General features: G+C 39.1%; 1 protein-coding gene across 3 annotated transcripts; it reads left to right on the plus strand.

The window, feature by feature from the left end:
- FAM149A (family with sequence similarity 149 member A) lies at positions 1 to 26,635 on the plus strand. Of its 3 annotated transcripts, none has more exons than XM_066548357.1 (14): positions 1 to 251; positions 11,702 to 11,812; positions 12,767 to 12,899; positions 14,422 to 14,564; positions 15,319 to 15,444; positions 15,601 to 15,777; positions 17,578 to 17,768; positions 19,157 to 19,311; positions 20,451 to 20,554; positions 20,763 to 20,981; positions 21,295 to 21,409; positions 22,084 to 22,212; positions 22,571 to 22,652; positions 23,473 to 26,635. In XM_066548357.1, exons 1-14 carry the CDS (start codon positions 1 to 3, stop codon positions 23,544 to 23,546), a joined length of 2,010 nt encoding a protein of 669 aa, XP_066404454.1. In that variant the 3' UTR covers positions 23,547 to 26,635. The 3 variants fall into 3 exon arrangements, with proteins under 3 accessions (XP_066404454.1, XP_066404456.1, XP_066404457.1); XM_066548359.1 differs by lacking the exon at positions 1 to 251 and adding an exon at positions 9,503 to 9,594; XM_066548360.1 differs by lacking the exon at positions 1 to 251 and adding an exon at positions 9,698 to 9,710.
- The last annotated feature ends 18 nt before the right edge of the window (positions 26,636 to 26,653 follow it).

A 26,653-nucleotide genomic window follows, 5' to 3' on the forward strand; every position in this document is an offset into this window, starting at 1 on the left:
ATGAAGGTGGCGGCCCTGAGGGCGGGCGCCCTTCTCTCCAGGCTGCGCCGCTCCCCGCCGGCCCCCAGCCCGCGACCCCCGTCCGGCGGGGGCCGCGCCGAGGGCAGGGGCGGCTGCACCCCGTCCAGCGAGACGGACAAGGAGCCCGGGGGGCGGGCGGCGGCCAAGGGGCTGCTCATCACCCTGCCCGACATCGGGGAGGAGGCGGCGGCCGAGGGCGACGAGGCGGCCGGCAGCCCACAGCTTCCCGTGTGAGTGAGCGTCCCGCAAACCTGGGGTACGGGGGAAGTGTGCGCCCCTCACTGCTGGGGCTTCCTTCCTCCTGACTTTTTCTGCCTCTGGGCGTCCTGAGAGGTACCGAACATCTCCGTGGGCAGGGTTTTCCCTCCCCCGGCAGTATGCCAGAAGCAGGGAAGCGCATCTTCACGGGCAGGAGCGGTGGCTCGCACGGGCTGTGTGCGTGCGGCGCCGTAAGGAACGAAGAGCTGGAAAGCGCTCGCGGTTCCGCGTGGAAGGGACCGGAGTCAGAGCCCGGCCCTGCACGGAAAATTGTCCCGTCCCCACCTGGGGATGCGCAGGGAGAGAAGCCGAGGTGCAGAGGGCGCGCAGGGGATGGTGAGCTTGAGTAGGTATCGTAAAGGTCCCTCACGCAGGTGTGCGAGTTGTATCAAGTTCTGTCCCGAGGTTGCTACTGCGCATCAAAGCAGATATTTCAGTCACTGCCTAGTGAGATTCTAAAGTGTCAATAACAGGTGTGAAACTTGGTTTGTGTGCTTCTGTGTTTAATTTTCAAGTCCCACCTTGAAACGTTTAAGGTTTGCTGCATATAAAAGAAGCCTGTTAAGTATATGCTTCCATTTGGTGATATTTTGCTACAGCAAAGGTATACTGAAGTGGTTTCCTAATGTATTTAAACCAGAGGAATTTATAAAAGTGAGCAACAGTTGCATTACTGTAGAGGTGGAATTTTTCATACTATTACAAAAAAAAAAAAAAGGAAGATACTGTATATATTTCATGGACATCTATAAATGCTGCTTCTGTAGTACTAAACTGTGCTAACCTTTGCAACTGACAATCAGAAGAACAGTAATGTTTTGTTAGGTGTTGATAGGAATGAATGTGTATTTAAGTTTTTAACTCTAAAGGACTGGAATCTCTTTTAGTACACTTAAATCTTCAGATGGATTTTGGAACCTCTGCTTTAAGTTCGGTTTCCATGTAGGCTAATATTTAAAGTAGGAGCACAAATCCTCCCTGACGTGCTTCTTTTATTTCCCCCTACGCCAATCTAGAGCTTTTTATTTTGTTTCAGAACATATTGTAAGCTCTTTCAGGCTTAAAACTTTTACTGTATTTGTAAAATAGTAGCCTTTTATGAATAGGGAGGTTAATCTGGTTTTATGTGTAGTAATAGAGCTCTGTTTCTAAGATGCTTTATATGAACAATGCCAGAACAAATCAGTGTTATGTCCCTGTAATTTCCCCCTAGCTACTTATTTCTTTCAGTACCAAAAATAAAGCCAAGTAAAATGTCTATGACTTCTATCATTAAAAAAATTTGAAGAATGGAATCCACTCTTAAAACAAACTGACTGTATTGGGGTGAAGAATAAACCCTATTATTTTAAAACTGATTGTGTCCAGCAAAATACTCATTTTGACTTGCTATTGAACCACTTCTAATTGATATCACCTTGTTATCCCCAAACTTAAGCTTTTGTATGCATGGTGGCATTTCAAATATTTTATTAATAGCAATAAAGGTTATACTGATAAGGTATTGTCTGTCTTCAAAAAACAAAAAACAAAACCAAACCAGAAAGAGGTAGAAGAAGGAAAAAAATGCATCACTGACAAGGAAAGTCTATACCTCCACATTAGCATTTTTTTAATTAGATGGTTTCACTTAAGCTTTTAGAAGAAGCATCTTAATTAAATATTGAAAACCTTAGCATTCCTTGCTTAGAGTTGAGATGAGAATTTGTGAGTTACAGAATATGATAATGCATTATTGATAGTTATACACAGGAAGCTTTTGCCTACGTACGTAAAATTCCTTCATTTCAAGTTTTATTGATGTTTAAAATGATTTAGAAGACCTCAATGGCCAGTATATTTTAATTGATAGCAATCTATGATGAATAATTAGTTAATAAAGGAAAAGATCCATTTTATATCTTAGTTAAGTACATACAAGTTGATAGCAATGACAGTAAATGGATAGTGCAAAATTGTGAAATTCAGCACTGATTTCTTTCTGTCTTTCTCAGATATGCTAAATTTTCTGATTTCCACAACTACCAACTATTTGTCCTAGTAATGCATAGGGCTAAACTATGGCAGTACTTTGTGAGATTTAACATTTGCTATTTATTTACATAGCAATTTCCTGTTCTTCAAATTGAAGGAAGATTTATAATGAATAAATCTTTTTCTTCATAATGGAGAAAGAAATTCACAGCTTTTTAGTCTTATTTGAAAGAAAATATATTCTGCTAAAAAAGACCATGATATTTCTTGAGAGAATATGAAGATGCCTTATGCTACACTTGCAACAATATGTTAATGTACCAAGATACACGGATTCCTTTTTAAAGAAACATTATTATTGCTATCCTAACATGTTGCAATTAGGTAGGTGAGATGACATAACAACCCCTACCTAATCTAAAGATAAACTGGGCAAAGCTTAAGTTATGTTGTTTAGGGGTGGGTAATATTTTGTAGAAACTAATTTTGCTGCTCCCTCTTTTCAGAATGGTTCTGATACATGGAAAAAAATGTTTGTGAACTAGGTATGAGAAATGTAGCTTTTTCTGTGATGTACCACTATCATTATCTTTTGTCAATTTTTATTTCTCGAGGCTCAAGCTTTGGGTTTCGAAATTACTAATTACTAACTTTGAAAATGTACATATAAGTAACCCGATGAGCTGCAGAAGAGGGTGGGAACTCTGATTCCCTGTCTCCTGTTTTACCCACTAAAAGCAATAGATCTCTTTCACACTGTAATGCATACTAACCTAGACGGGACATTGTAGTGTTACCAAGCTGTCACTTCCCTTATTGTACTGATCTAAAAGAGCAAATATAGTAATGTGGTGGTTTGCTATGGTCTATTTTTTCATTGCAATTAAGTGTACAAGAACTAAGAAGTAAATTTTAATTTCACATGGTGCTACACATTCATCTACACTCTCTAGATGGATGCAACTAAAAATAATTACTAACATTTAGTAATATTGTATATAAACCTCAGTTTTTGGAAAATGTTAATGGACTTCTAACAATGGTTTGGGTTGCAAGGGACCTTAAAGATGATCTAGTTCCAATCCCACTGCCATGGGCAGGGGCACCTTCTACTAGACCAGATTGCTCAAAGCCCTGTCCAATCCAGTCTTGAAGACTTTCAGGAATAGGTCATCCACAACTAGTCTGGGCAGCCTGCTCCAGTGCCTCACTACCCTCAGAGTAAAGAATTTCTTCCCAGTATCTAATCTAAACCTGCCCTCGTTCAGTTTAAAGCCTTTCTCCCTTGTCCTACCACTACATGTCTTTGTACAAAAAGTCCCTCTCCAGCTGTCCTGCAGGCCCCCTTTAGGTAGTATAAGCCTTCTCTAAGGTCTTCCCTTTTCTTCTCCAGGCTGAACAGTCCATGCACTCTCAGCCTGTCTTCATAGGAAAGGTGTTCTGGATCTCTGATCATCTTCATGTCCTTGCTCTGGGATTGCTCCAAGGGGCCAACATCCTTCCTATGCTGGGGGTCCAAGAGCTAGATGCAGTACAAGCTAATCAACTAGAGAATAAATGTGAAAAAAAAAAAAGGCAACCACAGAGCCCTAAAACCCAATGAATCTCATTTTAGCTCTAAGTCCTTTAATTGTTCTTAGATATAGAGCACTTGTGTTGTTTGTTGGAAACTAAGATGATATGTTTACAAGCAGGCATTTTATTTCTGATCCAGTGCTCAATAAACAGGATTATTAAGTCAACTATGAAAAGAAGAGGAAGAACCTTCAGTCTTCATTGTTACTCTTAACTGTTGTGAACTCCTCTAAAATTTTGTGAGTTAGGGGACTATTTCTTTTTAATTGTATTAAAGTAGAATTCAGCATGCATTGTTCATGGGAGTCATGCTTTTAGTTAAGGTTTGGGCTCATAATGGGCTTTTTTTTTAATCAATATTTTTCATAAGGAAGAAGATTCTTGGATAATGCAGTAGTTTGGTGAAAATTTGTGGTCTTTTCAGTGGTGAGATTATTCCTGTCAGTTTTGTCAAATACCAAAGGAATTAGAGATTTCTTGTCTCACAAAATACATGACTGACTGAATCAGTCAGTCTTTTCTCACTGTTGCTACAGTTTTGTTGGAAAAGTTTGGATGTGGTGTGAATGTGTACTTGTGCATGTATGTACACTATATGGATAACAGTGTGAGGATTTCTGTGCTGTTTGGAGTCCTTCACTTGAAAACATATGTTCATAATGTTCACAAGTTGGCACGTGATAGTTTTTACATCCTTACTCTGATGACTTCTGTCTGTCTCCTGAGTAGATGCTGTGTTTTTAATTCAGTATGAGAATGATGCTGATAACACACTGATGTTTGGTTGTTGCCAAGCAGTGCTTACCCCAAGTCAAGGACTTTTCAGTGTCCCAGGCTCTGCCAGTGAGGAAGTGCACAAGAAGCTGTGAGGGAGCATGGCCAGGACAGCTGACCTGAACTGGCCAAAGGGATATTCCATACAGGTGGTGAGCAGTGGTATTGTGCAATTGCTTATTTTTTACTTGGATTTTATTGCTCAGTCTCTCTCTGTTTTTTAGAAAAGGAGTTGTGGTTGTGGGATGAATAGAGGATCATTACTTTGTTTTTCAGTAGTGCCTTTCTTCTAGTACACCACCATGGAAGTCACACTATAGCAAGAATAGAGGAAAACTTTCAGGTCCTCAAATCTGTTTGGCTACATAATGGTTTAGCAATATGATTGCACATCTTCACATCTCAAGCCAGAGGAAGGAGAAAAGTATTTAGTACACCCAAGCATGTGCAGACTAAGGTGTCCCCACAATTGCAATGCTTCAGTCTGTACTATAGAACTGTCACATTTCAGTTTATTTTTGGTTTTTGTTTTTTTTAAATTCTGAAAGGATAAAGTTCTGCGCCTGTTCTCAGTGATTCATTATATGTGCAATTTTCTTCAGAGATCAATGAACAGAAGGAAATATTTACTGGTTTTCCAAATTTACATAAAAAGAATACACAGGGAAAGTCTTGTGGATTACTTCCAAGTGTTTTGTAAGGGTGCTACTCTGTCCCTGTCTGTTCAGACACTTGATCCTGCAGCAGTAAATGCCTCCTATCAGATCCAAAGAAATAAAACACCTTCTCTAAGACACTAATTAGCATTCTTTATTATTGCAGTTAATTAAGATGATAGTATTTTTCTCAATGTTGATTCATAATTTATATTAAAAAGTCAGATTTACTTACTATAGTACCTTGCACTCAGAAATTGTTTATATTTCCTATAACCAAGAATTATACTTGCAGTTACATTTTTACAGTGAATCAAAATTACAAATAGATTTAAAATTATATATATAATACCTTGCAAGCTCATGCCAACTTGAATGCATTTCAAAATTACAAAGCCTTAAAATTTGCAGAAGAATAAAATTACTATATACAAAAAAGCCTCTCTTAAAAATTGGAGCAGTTTATTCTTACTTGGTTTCATAAAGACAGGAACAGAACTCAGCACAAATCATGGTTGGAAAAGCTTTAAATTTGTTTCTGAATTCAATATGAAAATGTCTAATAGAGACACTGCACTTGATGGAAATGATGGCCTGCTTTTTCTTAAATCAGTGATTTAAGAAAATAATTGCATTCGCTTCTTTATTATTTTTCTTCACTCCAGATGAGATAACATGTGAAAACCTTGACCCTAAGGGGAAACAGGTCTTGGGTAAAAGAGGTGATTTTGAGTGCACCTAGTGAGCACTCTGTGCAGGAGGCAGCCACAGAGGACTGATGAACTGTAGATGTTGATGCAGGCAAGCACAGAGAAACTTTCATGCTTTTGTTCCAATGCTACCTACATTTTGAACCAAGTGAGGCTTTTATGTTTATTTACAAATAGAATTTTAGCAACATATGAAGAAAATTGACATTGTGGCAAACTATGGTAATTTTGTCAGATCAAAAAGACACAGGAAAAACTCACCAAGAGTTCAACTGTACAAATGCTCCCAAGGTAGTTTGATCATCAACACATCAGTAACCCATACATGGCTTCAAAGACAGTAAGGGACATTTTTGTAAGAGGAAAGAGCCAATCAGGTGGTATGATTAAACACTATCAGTGGAAAGACTCTGATAAAGATTTTTATTTTCATGCTTCAGATATAGTCAGTACTTCATTCATTGATCAACAGCCAGATAACTGAAAGCATTGAAACACTTCTGCCAGTGCTCATTAATAAAGATGAGAACAAAATGAAAATTATCTCCAAGTCTGGAGTGACACTCTCAAATGGAGACATACTATAATTTTTTGGAATGTATTTTTGCTATCTGTCAAGCCTCTGGCATGTTCAGTAGGAGCAATGATAAAGATGTGTTGATAGAAGCTAAGAAGGTCAACATTTACTATATTACCTTTCAAGGCAGGTTTTCTTTTTCCTTCTCCTTAATAAGCCATATCATTTCTAAACAAACTAGCCAAACATATTATAGCTGCCTTAAAATAATTTACTGCAGAAAAGATCCTCTCAGTCTTGAAAAAGATGTGTTTTGTCAAGCAATAGAGGGAGAGCTTACCATGGCTGACTGCAACCAAGTTGGACAGATGACTACCTGACCTAGAAGGAAAAGGATGTGTGTATTTCTTGTGAATTTTGTATTTTCTGTGGTATAAATATTCAACTACAATACTGCCATGCATGGAATGTTGTACATTATCAATGTGGAAAGTAGCCATGACATGTCTGTTTCTTGCTTGCTCCTAAGATGGAGCAGCATTAGCTGGTGAATGTGTGGAAGGATCATTTTGTGCAGTGACAGTTTTTCAGTGTTGTTTGCAACAAAGTTTGTATGTTCTACTCAGTGAACATGATACTGACCAGGAGTGTTTATTCACTTCCAAGAAAATGCCCCTGACAGGTGGGTACTGTGTTGAGTGAGCCTTTAAAGAGGAATATTTGAGTGGGCTGGATTTGTGGCGTTACACTTCTGTTTGCTATATCACTTCAAAGAAGAATGAGAAATAGACTTCCATGGTAATTGTGCCAGACCAGTTTAAGAAAGATTGGTGTGATTTCAAAATGTATTTTTCCTGCAGATGTATTTCCACATTTATGCTAGAGAGAGCTTACAGTTTAATTTTTTTTTATATACTCTCACATCAAAGTTTTATAGAAACCTGGCATACAAATAGTAATGTCTTGGTTTTACAAACCAAGAATGGGATAGACAAACAAGCAGAAAGTGAGAATATGAGTGAAATTAATAAAGAGACTCATTAAGGTTGGAAAAGACCCCTAAATCATTAAGTCCAAGCATTAACCCAGGACCGATGTGTTCTCTATTAAACTCTGTCCCCAGGTGTCACACCTACACTTCCAGGGTTGGTGATTCCACCACTTTCCTGAGCAGCCTACTGCAAGGCTTTACCACCCTGTCAATGAAGAATATTTTTCTAATATCCAATCTAAACCTCCTCTGGCACAACTTGAGGCTACTTCTGCACATCCTGTCACTTGCTGCTTGGGAGGAGAGAACAACCCCTTGCTGGCTACAAACTCCTTTCAGGTAGTTGCAGAGAGTGATAAGGTCCCCCTGAACCCTCTTTTTCTCCAGGTTTAAGTGCCCCAGCTGTAAATGGTAGGTAAAAAGATAAAGCATATCTCGTTATGAGAGCATGATGTGGTTAGTATGTTTACATTTGCTACAAATCACACTTCCAAAATAGTAAAGAACATGTAAAGATGTGAAATCTAAGAAATTAATTATTTCAGACAACAAGGCAGCAGCTTAATTAGAAATTAGGATATTATACTCTGTTGGCAAGGGAGCAATGCATAATGTTTTCTATTGGGGCTGTGGCTACAAAACAGCCTTTGAATCATTTGTTAAAAAGGTCTCATAGCATGTGTGACAGATAATAAAGTTAGCATTTTTCTCTATTAATTGACTTTTCTAAACTCCTTTGGTTGAATGTCTTTTGGCAATGTCCTTTATTAGTTCTCTCCAGTTCCAAATTAGAGTGATGGAAGTCGTGTTAATACTAATAATATACTCGTTCACAATTATTTATCCATATAATTACCATTGTGTTGGTTGGAAAGGGAGAAGGGGCTTGGTTTAGAGAAATGCAAATGATATTGTGGGGTTTTGTAGTGGTAAGGTGTGGAGGTGACCACTGGCTGAATCTTGTTGCTGTAATGACAAAAAAGCCTTCCAAAACAGTTGCACAAAATTTAACTCTTGCTCTCCACTGTGGAAATATAGGAGAAGGTGGAAGGTTAAAATTGCATTTTCTTAACCAGGACATAATTTTCTATTCTAGATTTCATCTGCTTGGATATGTTTTTCTTAACAAAGGACTCTATTTTTTTGTGTGCGCATGTGTCCGAAGTATTGGACAAACCTGCTCCTATAGAAGAATGATTGCTAAGAACAAGGAAAGTTGTAATTATGCATGCAGTTTCTTAATGATTTACTGACATGGAAGAATGGGCCTTTGAAGAATGTGGAACTTTCCTTACTGAACAGGTTTAAAAAAAATATTTTATCATCAGAGAAAAAATGCTAGGCATTTTCTATATGCCTTTCTTAGTGAGCAATATTTTGTTTGGTTATGAAACTTTAAATGCCATTTAAATGCTGCTGTTTGATTTCCTGTAAGGTGAGGCTTCATATGTCTTCCTTTTTCAGTCTTAATTTTCAGCATATTTAATGCTGCCTTTATTTTTATTTTCTCTTTCTTGTATTTTCTTTTCGCTTATAAGCATATCTGTTTCCTCCTTTAAGAGATGCTTTCTGCAAAATACGTAGACACCAGAGTTTTTATGTCCTGGAGCTAGAGATGAATAAAGCTAGTGGATTACTGGAGCTAGCGTAAATCTGCAACTGACAGTCTGTGCTCTCCCCTGACCCGTGCCAAAGAAGATCGGTGACGTGCACAGAGGTAGTTCGGAGGAGAACTCAATTAACAAGGGAAAATCTTTATGTAGCTGGCTAGCATCGCATAACCATTGTTCATCTACTAAGGCGAGGGAAACCTTCTCTGTTCAGAAAGACCAAGCTCGGCGTTCTTTGGCTGCGCGTTGCGAGGCGAGAGATGGGGAGATCGCACCGCTCTCGCCCAGGCTGAGGCTTTAGCTTTTCGTGGGGAGGCCCGGAGGGGTGCGAGGCCTTGCGGCGGGGCGTGGCGCGGCGAGCCGCGGGCGGTGCGGGTGGGCGCCGGCAGCGGGCGGTGCGGCTCTGCCGCCGCCGAGGCGGTGCGAGGGGCGCCCTCCGCGCCCCCATGCGCAGGGCGCGGGGCGCCGGCCTGCGGGGCGGCTGCGGCGGGGGGCTGCTCGTCCTGGGGTGAGCGTGGCGGCGGGGCCGGGGGCTGCTCGTCCTGGGGTGAGCGTGGCGGCGGGGCCGGGGGCTGCTCGTCCCGGGTGAGCGTGGCGGCGGGGCCGGGGGCTGCTCGTCCTGGGGTGAGCGTGGCGGCGGGGCCGGGGGCTGCTCGTCCCGGGGTGAGCGTGGCGGCGGGGCCGGGGGCTGCTCGTCCCGGGGTGAGCGTGGCGGCGGGGCCGGGGGCTGCTCGTCCCGGGTGAGCGTGGCGGCGGGGCCGGGGGCTGCTCGTCCCGGGTGAGCGTGGCGGCGGGGCCGGGGGCTGCGGCTCGTGGCGGGGCGGTGTCCTCCGCGGCCCGCCTGCCGTCCTGCCGGGGCGGCGGGAGCGCTGCCGCGGTATTGTCGTCCCCGTGTAATGCCCGTCGCTGCGGAGCTTTCGGTGAGCAGCTGGGAGCTGTTCCAGCTTCTGGTGTTCCCTTGCCAGCGCAGGGGAAGTGATGCTATAGATGTGCTGGGAGGAGTTTTTCCTATAGTTTTATTATATTGCAATAATTAACCGGCGCATCTAAGGGCGTGTGATCCAAGGAGTCAGGAGACGTAGTACAACAACATGCAGTGGAAAAATGTGGCAGAAACACTACTTTGCTCCAGCTCCCATAATGAGAAGAGGATACAGCCTGAAGTTGTGCCAGGGGAGGTCTAGCTTGGATATTACATGTAAGCAGAAGGTAACAGTAAGTGATTTCCTTCTCCAGTGATGTTTCATAGGAATCCGACCTGAGCAGTTTGAGCAGGTAAAGAGCAGTGAAGTGTTAAACCTTGGTGGTGGTATTAAGTTGTGGAAAAATACTAAGAGCAAGGGTCAGGTATGAAAAAAAATTGAAAGACCTTATAAGGCTCCCTGAGCGATAAATAACATGGCAAATGTTAGAGAGGGATGTACAGGAAGAGAAGGAAATAGCATTCCATGTAAAAGATAGACTGTGGCCTCACTGTTACTTCCTGAGAGATGGATTTTGGTGTTAGGACAAAATGAGACTCAAGTCATGGGACTGGACTTATGAATATTCATAGAGCCTCCTGGTGCTTACTGGCCAAAAGCAGATGCCTAGGGAAGAGATAGGATATGAAATGCAAACACATGGAAATGCTTTCCACTGCTGTTTTACTAGCCTTGAAGAATTTTAAATTTAAGGTCTTCCCTGATGTGAAGTTCATGCTGATTGTAGGTTTTGCTGTTCTCTTAACCCAGACATAGCAGTAGGATGTGTGATGTGGTCCATTTGAGTGGGGAGTTAGACTTTGACATATGCGTCTTTGTAATACGTGTAATGGAAAGGTAAATATCAGAAAGGATAGAAAGAAGACAGGGCAATCCTAACTGCTGCAGGGCCAACCTACAGTTCTTGTCTAAAGAAACGAAGAAAATTCTTGGAACTGTGAGCTGTTTTCTTATAGTTACTCATTCACAAATGTACTTTGATGCAGTCATGCTGCTGTGAGGGTTTTATGGCATGAAAATAGGTGAAGCAATCAGTTGTTCTAAGTGCTTCCAAGGAGCACTTTCACACATCTGTGTATGTTCTGAAGAGCTGGGTTTAGCATATTAATGACCCAACTGCCTGCATCCAACGTAATATATAATTATGAACAGTTGTGTAATTATAAACAACTTCCATCTAAAAAAAAAAACCAAAAACTCCCCAACAAAAAGCCCCACTCTCCCAAATAAAGGAAAAAAACATTCCTTCATTAAACTGTTGTATGGGCAATTATTGGTTTGTGCCTTTGCTCTGTTGTTGCTTTAGTGCGATGATGATTCATTTGTGTGTGCTTCTTGCAAAGTTTGAAGTGCAAAATCCAAGGAGGATGGCAGTGGAGTAAAGCAAGTCTCAAAGTAGAAGTACATTTTTTTTTAAACATACTTTTGTAAGTAAAGCAAATAAAAGCTATTTGTTTGCTTCAAGCAAACATTTGTCTTGATGGATAGGACTGAAAAATTGAAAAATTCAACAGAGTAGTTGTCTTCCTCCTCTTCTCCTTTCCCCTGCCCTTGTCGCCCCCCCTCCCTTCCAGTGGAGATGTGAATTAACCTTATTTAAAATTATGGAATGTTATGTTTCTGTGTTTATAGGAAGGGACTGTCCAGAGGTTCCCCAAATCGGTGTCTCTCTGGAAAAAGTGGAGTGTCTCTTCCATCAGTTTTTGCAAGAAATGTTCAAGAAGCCATTGACAATTATACCTGGTATACATGTACTTCTGAAATAATACTTAATTAACTTACTTTTGACTTAGATATTTCCAGATTGGAGTTAATTTTCACTAATCATTCTTCCAATCATTCTCATGGATAATAACTGTTGCACAATATAATACAGGATACAAATTGACCTAACCTGCTGTTTAAAGGGGTTGAACTTTATTCCTGGTTTGTGATATGGATTTAAGTATTTTAAGACTGTAGTAGAGGGCACCGATTAGGTCTGGAAGGGAAAAATTTTAATCAGACTTCATGATTAAATTGAAATCATGCTCGCCAATGTTGCAGGTTAGTTACCTTTCAAGAAATTTTATTCCAGATGACACTGGTTAGGATTTGCCTGCACATCCAATTATCACTGCTTTCTCTGCATCCTGGGGTGGGTGATAGCTGGCAGGGACCAACTAGAACTTTGGGGGCTTGAGTTGCTGTGGCTCAAATTTTAAAGTGCACCAGATTTAGCAACATAAAAAGCGCTGCATAGAGACATGTAACTCAGTGCTATTTGAAACATCTGTAGAGATCTTGTGCTTAGTTTTGCAAAAGTTTTCTTGTGGAAGCTTCTAATGTGAAAGAGTTAAAGAAACCTGATGTTATCTTCCATCTGTTTTTCATGTGATCACTAGCTGACGTGGAGAAACCAAAATAATTGTTTGAGCTGGAAACATAGATATATGCATATAATTATATTCAAATACATACACATGTTCATATGCATATTTTAGAGTGCCATACATTTGCAATGGTCTATATGCATGCAAAAACTTAATAGTGTAGAAGGAATTGCCTTTGAGACAGTAAATAGTACTAATAGGAGCATGTATTCACTCTACTTTAAACTATCCGCTTGCACCATTTACTTGATTAGTTTTTTTTTATTTAAAGTATGTTTATGCAGAAAATACATGTGTTCTTCATTTTAATTTGTCTTCTTTTCAGTGAGACACTTTCATCACTTTCACCTAGTGGTTGCACAACACCCACGGAGCTGAATAATTCTTGGTCTGGAATAAACAGCTATACTACTAGTTTGTCTACTGAAAGAAGTTCGATTTACTCCTGGAGGGATGATGTATGTCACAGAAACTTTTATATTACCCTTTCTCTAAATATTGTAGAAATACTATTTTTTTACTGATGTTGGACATGCAGCACCTCATCCATAATAGCCTAATGAATAAGTGTATTAATTGAATATTTAAAAATAGTTTTACTTGCATGTTGGTATTGGTGCAGCTAATGTGTAATAAAGGAAAATGGAATAAAATGATAAATTATGAAGTTTGGGGAAAACAAAGCTGTTTTACTGAAGAAGGTAGGCTTAGGTTTTTGAGTCCAAGCAAAGGATAAAACATGTCTTTTCAAACACCATATAGTGCAGGCAATGTCTAAATTGAACTTTTCTCAATGTTTTCAGTTATGAAGTACATTCATGAACATGCATATAAATTTCCCGGTCTTGGAAAATATTTAGCTCTTACATGAACTCAGTTATTTTTTGTAGATGATGCAAAGAGAGGTCTTACTGTTACAAAGGCTGACCTCTGAGGCATACCTGGTGCAGGCTGGAAGTTGCAGCATTGCAGTTGCTGCCACTTTCATTTCAGAAAAACTTCTGTGGCTGATAGTGGTAGTTCTGCCATTCTTTTTGCATAATGCCCTAACCTTTAGGATACTGACTTGACCTGTCGCTGCCAGCCCTTCAGGAGAAAGCCTGACTCTGGATATTACAGTAACCTGTGTGAGAGTTATTTTCTCATTCTGTGTGATCCCTTCTGTGGCCTAAAGTGCTTTGAGGCATTCAGCTGGAAGTGAACAAGCATAATTTGGGCCTTGAGTTTTATCAGTTTTGTTAGTGTATCAAAATGTCTAATGTACGTGGCAAATGTGACTACAAACAGTGCCTAGCTGAGAAACCCTCAGCCAAGTGCTTGTCTCTACATCACTGGATAAAATCAGGCATTTCTCTACTATTTTCATTTGCCTTCATTTGCAGCCACTGCCTGCTTTGCTAGCAGTGTTAACCTGCTATCTAGTTGCACTGAGTTGTAGGTTCAGTGAAGAAGTATGGAAGGGCATTTCTCACACGGACAGCTGTTTCCTAAGCCCTAGACTAGGTCCACAGGCATAAGGTGCTCCCTCTTTGCCCTCATAGCTGTTGTACTTAGTAAGGAAGAAGAAGAGCACAGTGCCCTGGGTGCTGGAGATGCTGGTTGTGTGTGTGCTCCACATTGGCACAGAGAATAAGCTGGGAGTCTAAACAACTTATAACAGTTGTTTCTTTTTTTCCTCTTTTTTTTTAATAGGGCTAATTCTAGGCAGCTGTATGTTATATGTTAGTGTCAAAGAAATACAGTCTTGTAGTTCCTTTTTGCTAAATCAACTTGTTCAGGCCAGCTGTATGGGATTTTTGGGTGTTTGTTTTTTGGGTTTTTTTTTTTTGTGGTATATAAATTGTGTCAAAAATATATAGTCTGAACATGCATTTTGACATGCTCAGCCAAGTTGATTCATGTTGTTCTGTTTTTTAAATATTACAGAAATTTTAGTATTCGTGCATATTTGCTAACAACTATTAACTTTATAATATATAGGAATTTGATAAAGTCAACACGCAGAGAGTGCATCAGTTATTTTGGGAGATTGATGAAATGCTGTTTGAAGGAAAAGTGACCTCAAAAACAGAGAACCTGCGGGCAGAATGTGCAGATTGGGTTGAACAATTTCCTCATATAAGGTAAGGAAATTCTTGCTTAGTAGTTTAAATCAATTACCATTGTAATTTGAATTTTTGGGGTACCCTCTTATGGTTTGGGCATCAGCAACACTTGTGCATTCACATCTCTGTCCCTGGGACTGAGCTGTGCCATAGCTGTCAGTCAGTCTGGGCAGTGGTGCTTTAACAACTGATGCCCTTCATTTTGATTAATAAAATTATTGCAGGCAAAGTTGTTCAGAAATTATTTTATTCTATAATTTAGTGTAAATTTTTTAGAGTTGCTTTTACCTTTTTGCTCTTCCTCTCTACATTATGCATGTTGGAGTTCACACATTTTCTGAACTTTAACTGTAGCCTTAACTTTCCAGGTAAACACTTTTGATTAGCCCTTTTACTCACATTGGTGAATACTGGGGTTGGATAAGTGAAGTCGCAGATGTTACTTGTCTTCTGCATCCATTTCAAAATGTATCTTACATAGTTTTTTCATAAGGAAGTGTGTTTACTTTTGTCTGGCTTTAGAACAATCTAACAAGTTTTACTATTTGCTCTTAAAATTTATAAACTAAAATCTCATCTTGTGTAAATCAGCTTAACTTTAATGACTTAAATAATAGGCAATATTAAGGTAATACACAAGGCTCTGGCCCCTCAAAGTAGATGTAAGTTGTGCTTTTGCATAGCCTACTGTTTGCAGGTGCTTGTATTCTGATATTTGCATATGGCTAAGATTTTCATCTATGACACTGCTTGTTCTCTCCTTTTTATTCAGGGTTCTAGGAAAGCAGCTCCTAGTGCCAAAGGATGAAGGCTTTCAGCATTTTCAGAGCAGAAATGATACCCTTGTAGATACTAAGTGTGTACCTGGCCTCCTTGAATGTACTGGTCATACAAAAGAGTATGTTAATTTTTTAAAGTTTTAATTTTGGTCTTCCCTCTTCAGAAACATGTACAAGTATTACTTTTGTATTACTGAAACATGTCAGTATAATTAAATATGCACTTTCTCCTTTCTTTGAATGTTTAATTCTCATTTCCTTGATATTCTTTTCAGGCTCTGCATCTCAGGCTCTAAACTGATCCCAGCAGTATCTCCAATACACACATCACTGCATTCAAGTTCCAATAGGATTTCTGCTTCAGACTCAGCCATGTATTCCTTCCTGGAAGAAGAAATTTATGATGAGGATGGAAAAATAGAGGAATATCTTGCCTTTGACAACAAGGAACTGTAAATAACAGATATATGTATTTTTGAAGAATGTAATGAAAAAATATCAATGAACTGAGTCAGGGTTACTAAACTGTGTTTCTCTTCTGCCCCTGTGTCCGGTAGCACAATGGTCAGGACACTCACTGGGCATGTGGAAGATTAAGTATGTTGTCTTTCTAGTGGTTTAAAGCTCACATCTCCCATTTCAGAGGAATGTCTTAATTAGTTGTTTTGAGGTATTTGATGCATGGAGATTCAGTAAAATGAATGTTTAATTTTAAGATTCTTTTAATTTTGAGAATGAAGGTATCCCTTCTCCCCAAGTGAGTGCCTTGAGCATCAGGATATTTAGTGTCATTACATTGTTTGTGCTGTCACTGTCTGCCCTAATGAGTTTTAAATTCTTTCTGTACAGAGTACAACAGCTTTGTGAGGAGAGCTGCAGGTTACAGCCTGCATTTAGAGCACTCTTGTGCACGACGAATCATTCAGTCATCTTCTTGACAGTGCAGCCTAGGTTTCCTGTGAGCCAGTTGAATGTTCCAGCAGTTAGGCTACTGGGTGGATGAAAGATCATCATGTGCTGTTTTCTAAAAGGCCTCTAAAAGGGGAAAGCTTTGGTAGGACTCATTGGGCCCAAAGCACAGCTTTTTGTGTGCCTATGCACACTCAGAACAAAGACACAGTTGTTGTGAAAACCTGAGGAACCTTTCAGACAGAGACCATTTCAGTGTTCTTTTTGAAAGAGAAGACTGGGATTGCTGCCTTTTTAGGAAGTATTTAGGTTTAAGAATGCTCTCAGTAGTTTTATCTCTTTGTTTTAGTAAGTAAACAAACTTAATTTAGAAGGGAGACTTGTCTGAAGGTATGTTTCTCTCTTTTGTCTCCTTCATATGCTTCTTGTTTCCTTCAGTTCTGAAATACCTTGTTCTCCATAACTAAAACATTAGGTATTATAAAGCCTGACAGGAGAATAGCTTGGTCATTTTGTGAGTAGGATCAATCAGCCACATTTCACATACAGTTAAGAATTATGCAGTGTGGCTTGAGGAAGAAGTGAAGAAGTGACAGAGAAGACAAAGGGAGGTAGTAGAAACCAGCAGGAATTTGGAAGCATCTTTTTGATCTCCAAAAAATCCCCATTCCTTAGGAAAAAATACAATGGCATTATAAGAAGAAAAAAGTTAAAATGTTCTTCCTCAGAGAGTGTACTAGAAGGCCATGTTAGGAGACCAAGTTAGGTTGCTAAAACATGTTTCCCTAGAAACAGAGGAAACAGAAAAAAAATTAAAAAGAGTAAATGTTCTAACTGTAGTGCATAGGAAGGAGGTACTTACAAGGCTATGGGCTCTACTATTCTTGTCATACTGCAGAAATCCTTTAAAGTTGTTTCATCTTTGATCAATGGTGGAAAATTGCAGATGTATGCAGGTACACAGGGCATGCTGAGAAAGAAATTTTCATGTGAGAGTCCTCTTGACAAATAAAACAGATGTTGTTGCCTGTGTTACTGTAAAAAGCATAGGATTTAGTCTCAAATGACTATGTGCCATATCTAAAACTTTTTCCTAGACATGTAGATCTTTCCATTGTAATGCTCTAATGGTATTTTTAAATTTTCAATGGCAAGCAAAGGAAAAAGAAATCAGTATATGTATTTGATAGGTTCTCTTCTCTTAGGTGAATTTGAGTTTGAATTTTTTGGTTATCTCCAGCTGACTGCCTTTTCTTCCATATGTATGTTTCTCTGTTGAAGGAGGGGGCGGGAGGGGAAGTCAATTCCCATGGGAATTCTTTTGAATTTGTTTCCTTTATTAGTGAGGATGAAATTTGGGAACAAAAGAAAATGCGTCTTTCTGAGAAGAGGTGTAAGCGTGGCATTCCCCCTGTTTCTCCCAATGCCTGTATCAAAGATGCTGTGGCTTCTGAAGTGTTTGATCATATCTGGAGCAATGTCATTGGAATATTGGAGGAACTGATTAAAAAAAATTGGGAAACTAGTATCCCAGGTATTTGATATTTTCATTTGAAAATACAGTACTTGTTGAATCTAATTCAGAAAAGTCTTCCTTCCCTATCTGCTTAAATTAAGCAAATATTCCAAGCTTTAGTTAAGATAACCAGTGCTGTAGAACTGTAACATATGTAATGCCTTGCCACAAGAATGTGTGCACACACATGCACCTAAAATAAAACTTTCTTCCTAATTTTCAGGGAGTTTTGTATGAGAGGTGTAAAAAGAAAAATACTGAAATAGCTTCATTGCAAGAGAGCATGTTTAAAAAAATAAAAATATTAGTCACTGGCTTGAAGATGCAAATTGATGCTGTTAGTCATCATTAGTCAGGGGATCACTGACAATGTGATCTGGAACCTAGGAATCAGAGTCTCCTAGTCCTCATTGTTTAAGCTTTAGAAATAGAAAGAACCCTTGGGTGGTCAGAATGTTAAATAGAGATAGACAGTCTTGCTGATGTGCAGGAGTTCATGACTTGACTATAGGATGAAGAAAAGGTGACGCATGTAATTTTATTTTATGTTTTCATATTCTAACAGACTGTAGTGAGGAAAAGGAAAAGCTAGGAAAAAGAAGTGAAAATCTATTTAGTGTGCATGTGTTATCTCTGGAGGCTGAGGGGAATTTCAGTTCTTTCAATGTATTTTAAAAGGACAGAAGTAACAGAAGAATAACTGAGGGTGGGTCTTGGAAGTTACCTGTAATGTAAGGTACACTTGACCTCAAATATAAGAATACAACAAAGTAAGAAATGGCAAAATTTTTCTGAATGCTTGCAGCATCAGAACTTACTATTTCAGGTTTTTCTGTAATTTAAAAGTTCTTTTGACACCGCAGGTGGATTGTTTAGCTCTCTGTATTATAGTTTAGGGAGGATCATTTAGCAGTATTATGATAGGTTTGCCCTTTTATATTTTTAAAGATTGTATAGCTAGTATTTAAACTAGGAAGGAAAAGAATTTGGGTTTATAATAGAAATAAGATGGTAACATATACCCAAAATGAAACGGTATATAGCTGCTGTCAGATGAGGCTGGTATATATATAAAAAATTTTTTTTTTTTTTTTTTAATACTTAGAAAGGAAAAGCTCTGGGGATTTTTAGACAGCATTTCAAAGGTCTTAGCTGTGTTTTCTTAAAAAACCACCTCTGAATCTACCTGTATAGGCCAGCTTGTATGTCAGTGCCCAAGAAAGCATAGACAAATGGAAATGCTTTCAAAAACCCATAATATATGTTAGATTTTTAAATAGCATGGAAATATAAAGCTATGTGCAACTCTTTATTTACTGTGTCGTATTGCTTGAACCCCAAGAAATGATGGCTGGTAAACACAGAAAATACTTCTTGCTCCTTCTACTTTTTTTGCTGTTGTGCAGAGTGTGACCAACAAATAGAAAACCTGAAAACTGTTACAGCAAAACTGCTGCATTTGCCAGCCATTCATATTACAGCAGATGCTGAGACCATTCCTCTTTCCAGAGGCTCTGAAGCACAAAGTGTATCTTTTGGAGCTTATTCAGTTTCATCACAGGTAAAAATAAAGCAAACCTCTCTGTCAAATGTTCTTTTTTTTTTGTCAAACCTTGGACAGTCTTGATTGAAACTTGAAAAGGCTCTTTTTCTTTATTTTCTCTGTTTTTTTTTTTTCGTCTTTATATCAATTAGGGGTATTTGAAGTCATCTAATTTAAAATAAGGTTTAATTCAGTGTTCATTTTTTGTTTATTGTCAATTGTTTTTCTTTGGTAGTTCTTAAAGGTACAATTTACCACTAAGGTATTACTGCCATTGATTTGCAAAGTCTTGTTAAATTCTATTCTGTCCTTAAAAATTAATTATGCTTTTATTGTGATCCAGTAATTTCTTCATGGTAGAATTAAGAAGATAAACTGGGATGTGAAGTTGCAACTTGAAGTGCTTTTCTCACAACAATGCGAGTTTCAGACTCTCCCATTCCTTCTCATTTTCTTTGCATCTTGTGAGAGGGGATTCTGCAGTACATCCACTAGCACGCTGGCACTAGGCCTTACCTGTCTTTGTAGAAGCTCATGCTTATATTGATAAAATGTCCTATTTTGTCCTGCTTGCTGTCTCCTCCCTCTGTCTTCTGATTAGTGAATTGCACATTTGTTTCCTTTTTCAACCACTGCTTCTATTTGTGGTTTTTTTTTTTTCTCCTGTCTCTCACTACTGAGTTCAAGTAACTTAATTTTCTTCCATTGGCTCTTTTTCCATGCTTGCTAAACAGTGAGATAAGGAACACAGGAAAGATAGCACAGCAGTCTTGGTTCTCCCCATGGGTGTGTTTTGTTCTGTTGCAGTCCCAGGAGCCAGGAGAAGTAAAATTCTTTGATAAATCATGCCCCCCCTGTGCTGAGGGAAAATGAAAAGTTTGAACTTTCAAGCCAATCAATCTTTGGCTTCAACTGAAATTTATATTGTAAATTGAGTTGCAATTCAGTAACTAAATTACACAAAATTTGTTTATAAAAATATGTTGAAGATAAGCAAAAGAAAAAAAGTGTTGTTGCCCCATCTACTGAGAATCATACTGAACCATCTTAAAAGGAACTATAAATAAAAAACAAGTAAAATACCTCTTAACTATGTGCTTTTTGAGATCTTCCTTTTAAAAAAGTAAAGGTTAACACATAGTTGTTGCTTTTAATAGGTTTACCGTTTCTCCAGCAACTTATGTAGTGATCTGAGTGGTGTGATGACAATTCAAGCAAAACCACTCCAACAGAGGCATGCTGCCATGGCAGAAAAAAACCAGTAGGTGACATTGACATTTTAAAAATACGGCATAATTCACATTATGTAAAAAATTTTTTGCAATTAGAAAAAAAATGGTAAAAAAGGCAGTGATCTTGTGTGATCTTGTGATCACTGATATGATAGTAATTTGCAGAGGTAGAAATGATGCAGTGTTAAACCCTTGTATTTCTTGATCCTAATTCGTTATTTCTTTTTCTTTCCCTAGGAATGAGCAAGAAGACAAACAGCATACCAGTACCTCCAGCACTCCAAATTCAGCACATGCTAGGTTGGGGAGAATTTCTGATAACAGTGTTCTCTCACCATCTCCGGCTCTGCTGGCATCTTCTAGGAAGGTACCAAGGTTACCTTCTCTCACCTCTGACCATCCCTGCTCAGAAGTTCCTAATATGCACAATGATGAAATCCGTAAAGGAAAAAAATGGTGAGTTTTTAATTTTATTCTTTTCTCAGAACTTTACTGAAATTTCACCACTGAAGGATTTTGAAAAATACTTGAGAACTAACCCATGATTTATTATTAATTGGAGAATTCAGATGGAAGAAGAAAGCAAGCAGAGCCATGATTGTTTTTGAGGAAAGGCATTTGTTCTACTTCTTTATTGCTGTATTAGGTGCTGTTACTTTCTGTAGCTGAGCTTTATAAAGAAATGTACTACTTTATAATTTCATGTTACTTCAATGAAGAAGTCTGTAATGTGAATGCTCCTAAAAGAGGAATCCTTAAAATTCTGTAGGGTTGGCAGCAGTTTATCTTCTGCTCGTGTGCCTGCGACCCGGAACAAGTTACCACCAATAAACTCTGAGACTGTTGAACAACGTGTTTCAGTACCTCGAATGCAGCAGAGCCCTGTAAGTTGTGTTCATTATTTAACCAGTGAAGAACTTCAAGCTATTTAGAAATAAATTATGCTATGTCACTTGTTGAAGTGAGTAAGTTTACAGCTTGTGTTAGTTTGTATTTAATACATAGTTTTAACGTGCTAATGTGTGTTACATTGGGGTGCAATTACAATGCAGGAGGAGGCAGTTCAAAACCTTAGGTCACAGACAGATCATAGTGGAAAGACTTGTCTGACAACAGAAAAATCTGGTTAAAAAAAAATCTTAAAAGAACCAACAAGATGACAAGATAGTAACCTTGCTCTTCTATGCATCTGGATTTAAATAGCTCTTTTCATTGTTTCATTCACTAATGTTAGGTTATAAGAATTAGAATACTATGCTGACTGAAGTAGAAAAGGCTAATAACTGAAAAAAGCCAGATCTTATATTGGCTAGTTTTGAAGGTTGAGGCAGTAATAAATCACCAGAATGAAAGTAAATTAGCATGTTGATATATCGATATGCCAACATAGAAAGAGTCTTGCATCTGTTTAAAAAACAGTCAACACTTAAATTCGTGCTTTTGGTTATTGAAAACATATTTTTCTTGCTTTCTTGTAAACTTTTGTATGTCAACAGAAAAAAATATTTTAACTTATTCAATTGCTGCATTCTCTTAATGCTCTTCTTAATTTTCTCAGCATCAAGAACGATATACTCATAGCAGAGTGTCAAGTGCAGTAGCTGGCAGGGCAGAGCAACAGCCACTCAGAGAAAGAACTGTTCCTGTTGATCAATTTTCAAGACCCAACACAACCCATACATTCAGGGTATGTTCCAGTGTAAGGGGAAACATGGAAAAAGGGAGGAGGTTTTCTTTCATGCCTGCTGTTGGTTTACAGAAGGTCTCATTTCTGAGCCTCCTGACTTCTGATGTACAGGGATTCCTGCTATCTGTAGAGAGGATGATGCCAAAAGTCTTGGGGAGGGTGTGGTACTGTTGTATGAAGAATTTTTTTTCAGGTTTTGAGGGGGTGTGTGTGCTAGAAGTGTGCAGTTTTAGTGCTGTGTTGAGCTTTGTACTTTGGTAGGATCCAGTCTGCTGGACTAGACCGTAAAACCATAATTGATCTCTTTCCATAGATAAGTGTATCTCACTAGGTAAGAGTGTGTCTTTCCTTTGTACAGAGAGACACAACTCAGAAGAAGTCACTGACTCCGGTAGATTTTGCTAACCACAGAAGGACCGGTCAAGGATTTTTGATAACAGGTAGGCAAAGGAGAATGACTTGAAAGGTAAAAGGCCAACAAAACTTACTAACCCATCATACTGTCAAAAAGTCTAGTGCTTAGGGAGAGCCATCTCAGCATAAAAGAGCAGGTTTTCTTGGCAGGATCTTTTGAGTTTCGTTTTGAAGTTTTTTCTCACTTATTCTGAGGTAGTCCTAACTCTTACGGGTAGGAATCCTGTGAATCTTCTTTTCCTTGTTATGACATGAAAGGGAAAAGGAAGAGAAAAAAGATTCAGTCTCATAATCTCATCTTTTTTTTTTTTTTAGCATTTTGACATATTTACAACTATAGCAAGAGTAGGTGGTGTACTGGCAAGATATTTTTGCAGCTTCTAGAGTAGTACCACACTTGCATGCTTGTGAACTGCTGATGATAAATTTTATTTTAGGTCTGAAATTAATAAACTTATTTTCTGTAGAAAAAGTAGATTTGAAAATGTGCATTTTAAATAAAAATATAAAGCTCTCATAAAAAACAAATTAGTATTGATTTGCATCTCTGTCTTGAATTTACAACCCCAAAAAAAGAGACCTTCAGTGGCTCATTTTGTTTTATTTTTACAATAAAGCTGACTAGCTAGGTTCCTGGTGTATCTGAGTTCTTTTAAGTAATCTTTACTTGTTTGGAAGTTCCTTGAGTTTATATAATTATATCATTGACAAAATTATGTAACAGGTGATGTAAGAATAAGGGCAGGTTAGCAAATATTGATCTGAGCACATTGGTGGAAGTAATTCATATATAATCTCAGAAACTTTCAGAAACTACAACAATTAGCAATGTTTTATATTTTTCAGGTTCACAGAATTACTCCAGATCCTTTCAGAGAAATCCTCCAAACTCAAAGAAGAGATTTCAGATTGCTTCGTAACCTGTTTTAGGAAGAAACAAAACCCTCTGCACTGATTGAAAGACTGAAGCACTAAATTTGCCACTTAGTATCTTGTGTAACAAAGAAGGTGTGCATATGCTGGTGTCTGCTGAGCCTTGCAGTCCTCAGGATGCCTGCGTTGCCTTCTTTTAAAATTATTTGACCAGAGCTTAGATTAAAAATTATAGCAAAAGGAAATAAATGGTTGAGGTGTCTGCTCTACAGTATCAAGAGACTGTGGCTGCATTTTCTTCTCAGGCATTCCTCCTTTTTATGCCTTTCCTAGTGAATTGTTTTTCCACCTATCAAATAAGATACGTTTAGAATATAAGGTGCTGTTCCCACTTTTTTGTTTCCTTGAAGATGTTCTAGTCTATCTAAATATTAGTCATACATAAAAATTATACTTTTAAACAGAAGTTTGCAGTACTTCCTCTTTAACTGCTGTTTTAACATTTCTCTATTTTTCAATCTGATTATTATTATATTATAATATTTTATCTCTTGCAAGTATTATCTGTACCAACCTTTTTTTCTTCCTTTAATTCTTTTGAAATCTCATTTATTGCTGTTCTGATCATCAGTGACCACGGGAACTGCTGGGATAAACTGTTTACAGCAAGTAATGTTTTTCCTGCCAAACCAAGCATTTATAGATGCTGAGCAATTGAACCACATGCTGGCAAATCTGTAACGCCATTCTCATTTTTTGTGATTTCTTGTACAAATGAAGAGAAGAGCAGAGCAATAAGCTTCTGTGGCTTAAAAAGAAAGATTTGCTAATTACTAGAGCAGCAATGGATTACTCTCAGGTGGCAAGAGAGAGGAAGAGGGATGTTTACTATCTACCACAAGTATTTTAACACTTCTCCCTTTTGGTCAGTCTTTGGGCACCTGACAATCACTTGTCATCTTACATCCTATTAATCATTGTAGACTCATTCCAGATTGGAAGGGACCTCAAGGATCATCTGGTCCAATCTTTGCTGGTGAAAGCAAAATCTGGATGAGTCACCATCACGCTGTCCTGCCAAATCTTAAGTCTTCAATGCTGGGGAATCCACCACTTGCCACATAATGGAGAGATTATTCCAAAGGCTGATTATTCTCATTGTGAAAAGTTTTGTCTTGTGTCCAGTTGGAATCTTCCAAAGCGTAACTTGCACATATCACTCCTCACCTTTCCATAAGACTTCTTATGAAAAGGTAATCTCCATCTTAGTAGACCCCCTTTAAATACAGGAACATGGTAATAAGCTGTGCCTAAGCTTTTTTTCTTCCAGCTGGAGAAGTCCAGTTTTCTCAGCCTTTCCTCATGTGACAGGCTACCCAGTAATTGGGTCATCTTTGTTGCCCTTTACTGCACCTTCTCCACCCTGTCCATATCTTTCTTGTATAGCAGGGACCAAAACTGAACACAATATCCAGATGTGGCCTGACCAGAACTGAGTAGAATGGCAGAGTTACTTTATCTCTCTTGGCGTTGATGCAGCCAAGTCTTGTATTGGCTTTCTTTGCTACAGCAACAAACTCTTCACTCACACTGAACTGCTTGTCTACCAGCACCTCCAGGTCCCCTTCCATAGAGCTGTTCCTTAGCCAGGTAGATCCCCAGCCTGTGCTGCTCTCCTGGATTGTTTTTCCATGTGCAGGACCTTATATTTGTCCTTATTGATCTTCATAAGGCTCTTGTTAGACTAATTTTTCAGCCTGTCCAGGTTTTCCTGCAGGCTGGCTCTCCCTTTCAAAGTGTCCACTGCCTCACTCAGCTTGGTATCACTGACAAACTTCATCTGGGCACACTTGATCCCATAATCCAAACCACTGATGAAGATACTGAACAGCCTTGGGCCCAGTATCGTCCCCTGGGGGACTCCACTTGTGGCAGTTGCCAGAGTGAGAGGGCACTACCCTCCAGGTGTGGCTGGGCAGCCAATTTCCAACCCACTGCACGGATCACAGATCCACATCATCACATACACATTTCTGTAGGAGGAGGCCATGGGAAACCATATCAAAAGCCTTGGAGATATTCAGGTAGACAATGTTCACTGCAGGCCCCACATCAGCCAAACAGGTTCATTTGTTGTAAGAGGCAATCAGGTTTGTCAAGCAAAATTTGTCTTTGGTCAGTCCGTGCTGGCTTTTCCTAATGATGGGCTCCATTTGACTTGTAACAGCACCTAGGAAAATTTTTTCCATAGGTTTCCCAGGGAATTAAGTAATACAGGTGGGCCTACAGTTTTCTGGGTCCTCTCTGAAGTCCTTGTAGACAGGAATGACATTAGCCTTCTTTTAGTCTTTTCGGATGTCCCCCAAATACCACAACTCAAAAATTATGGAGAGTGGCCCCACAGCTATATTGGCCAACTTTCCTTGGTTGGATACTGTCAGAGCACATCGATGTGTAGAGGTCAAGCTCCTTTAATAATAGCTCACACACCAACCTTTCCTTCACAGATACTGGGTCTGTGTTTGCATCAGCCAGGATTTTTTCCCAAGGCCTGGAGCTGATGGAAAGACAAGGATGAAGAAAGTGTTGAGTACCTCTGCCTTTTTAGCCTTGTTGGTGACTAATTAATCTCTCCTGTTAAACAGCAGGAAAATACTTTCCTTCTGTTTCCTCTTGTTTACATAGCTGTCCTGGTTTCACCTGGCATAGAATTTATTTTCATCCTCGTACCTGGCACAATGCTGTGTTTTAAATTGGTATGAGAATAATGTTGATTACACCCTAATGTTTTAGTTCTTGCTAAGTTGTGTTTGCCCAACAGCAAAGACTTTTCAATGCTCCATACTCTGCCAGTGAGAGGCCCCACAAGAAGCTGTGAGAGAGCATGGTCAGGACAGCTGACCCCAACTGGTCAAAGGGATATTCCGTACCATAGAAGGCCCTGCTCAGTACATGAACTGGGGTGGGGGGTGGCTGGAAGGGACCTGTTGCTGCTTGGGGCTGGACTGAGGTCAGTGGGTGGTAAGGAATTGTTTTGTGTAATTGCTTGTGTTTCTTAGGTTTTGTTCCTCTCTCTTCTTTTCCTGTTTTCATTTTACTTTATTATATTTCAATCATTAAACTTTTCTTTTCTCAACCCATGGGTTTTATTTTT

The sequence above is a fragment of the Molothrus aeneus genome, chromosome 4 (assembly GCF_037042795.1).
Source record: "Molothrus aeneus isolate 106 chromosome 4, BPBGC_Maene_1.0, whole genome shotgun sequence".
NCBI lineage: Eukaryota > Metazoa > Chordata > Aves > Passeriformes > Icteridae > Molothrus > Molothrus aeneus.

Excerpts from the sequence above, each read along its gene's own strand:
- FAM149A (XM_066548357.1), top strand. The coding sequence starts at position 1 with ATGAAGGTGGCGGCCCTGAGGGCGGGCGCCCTTCTCTCCAGGCTGCGC. Across the intron at positions 15,778-17,577 it reads GCCTTTGACAACAAGGAACT|TGAGGATGAAATTTGGGAAC; the intron begins GTAAATAACAGA and ends TTCCTTTATTAG. Across the intron at positions 17,769-19,156 it reads TTGGGAAACTAGTATCCCAG|AGTGTGACCAACAAATAGAA; the intron begins GTATTTGATATT and ends GCTGTTGTGCAG.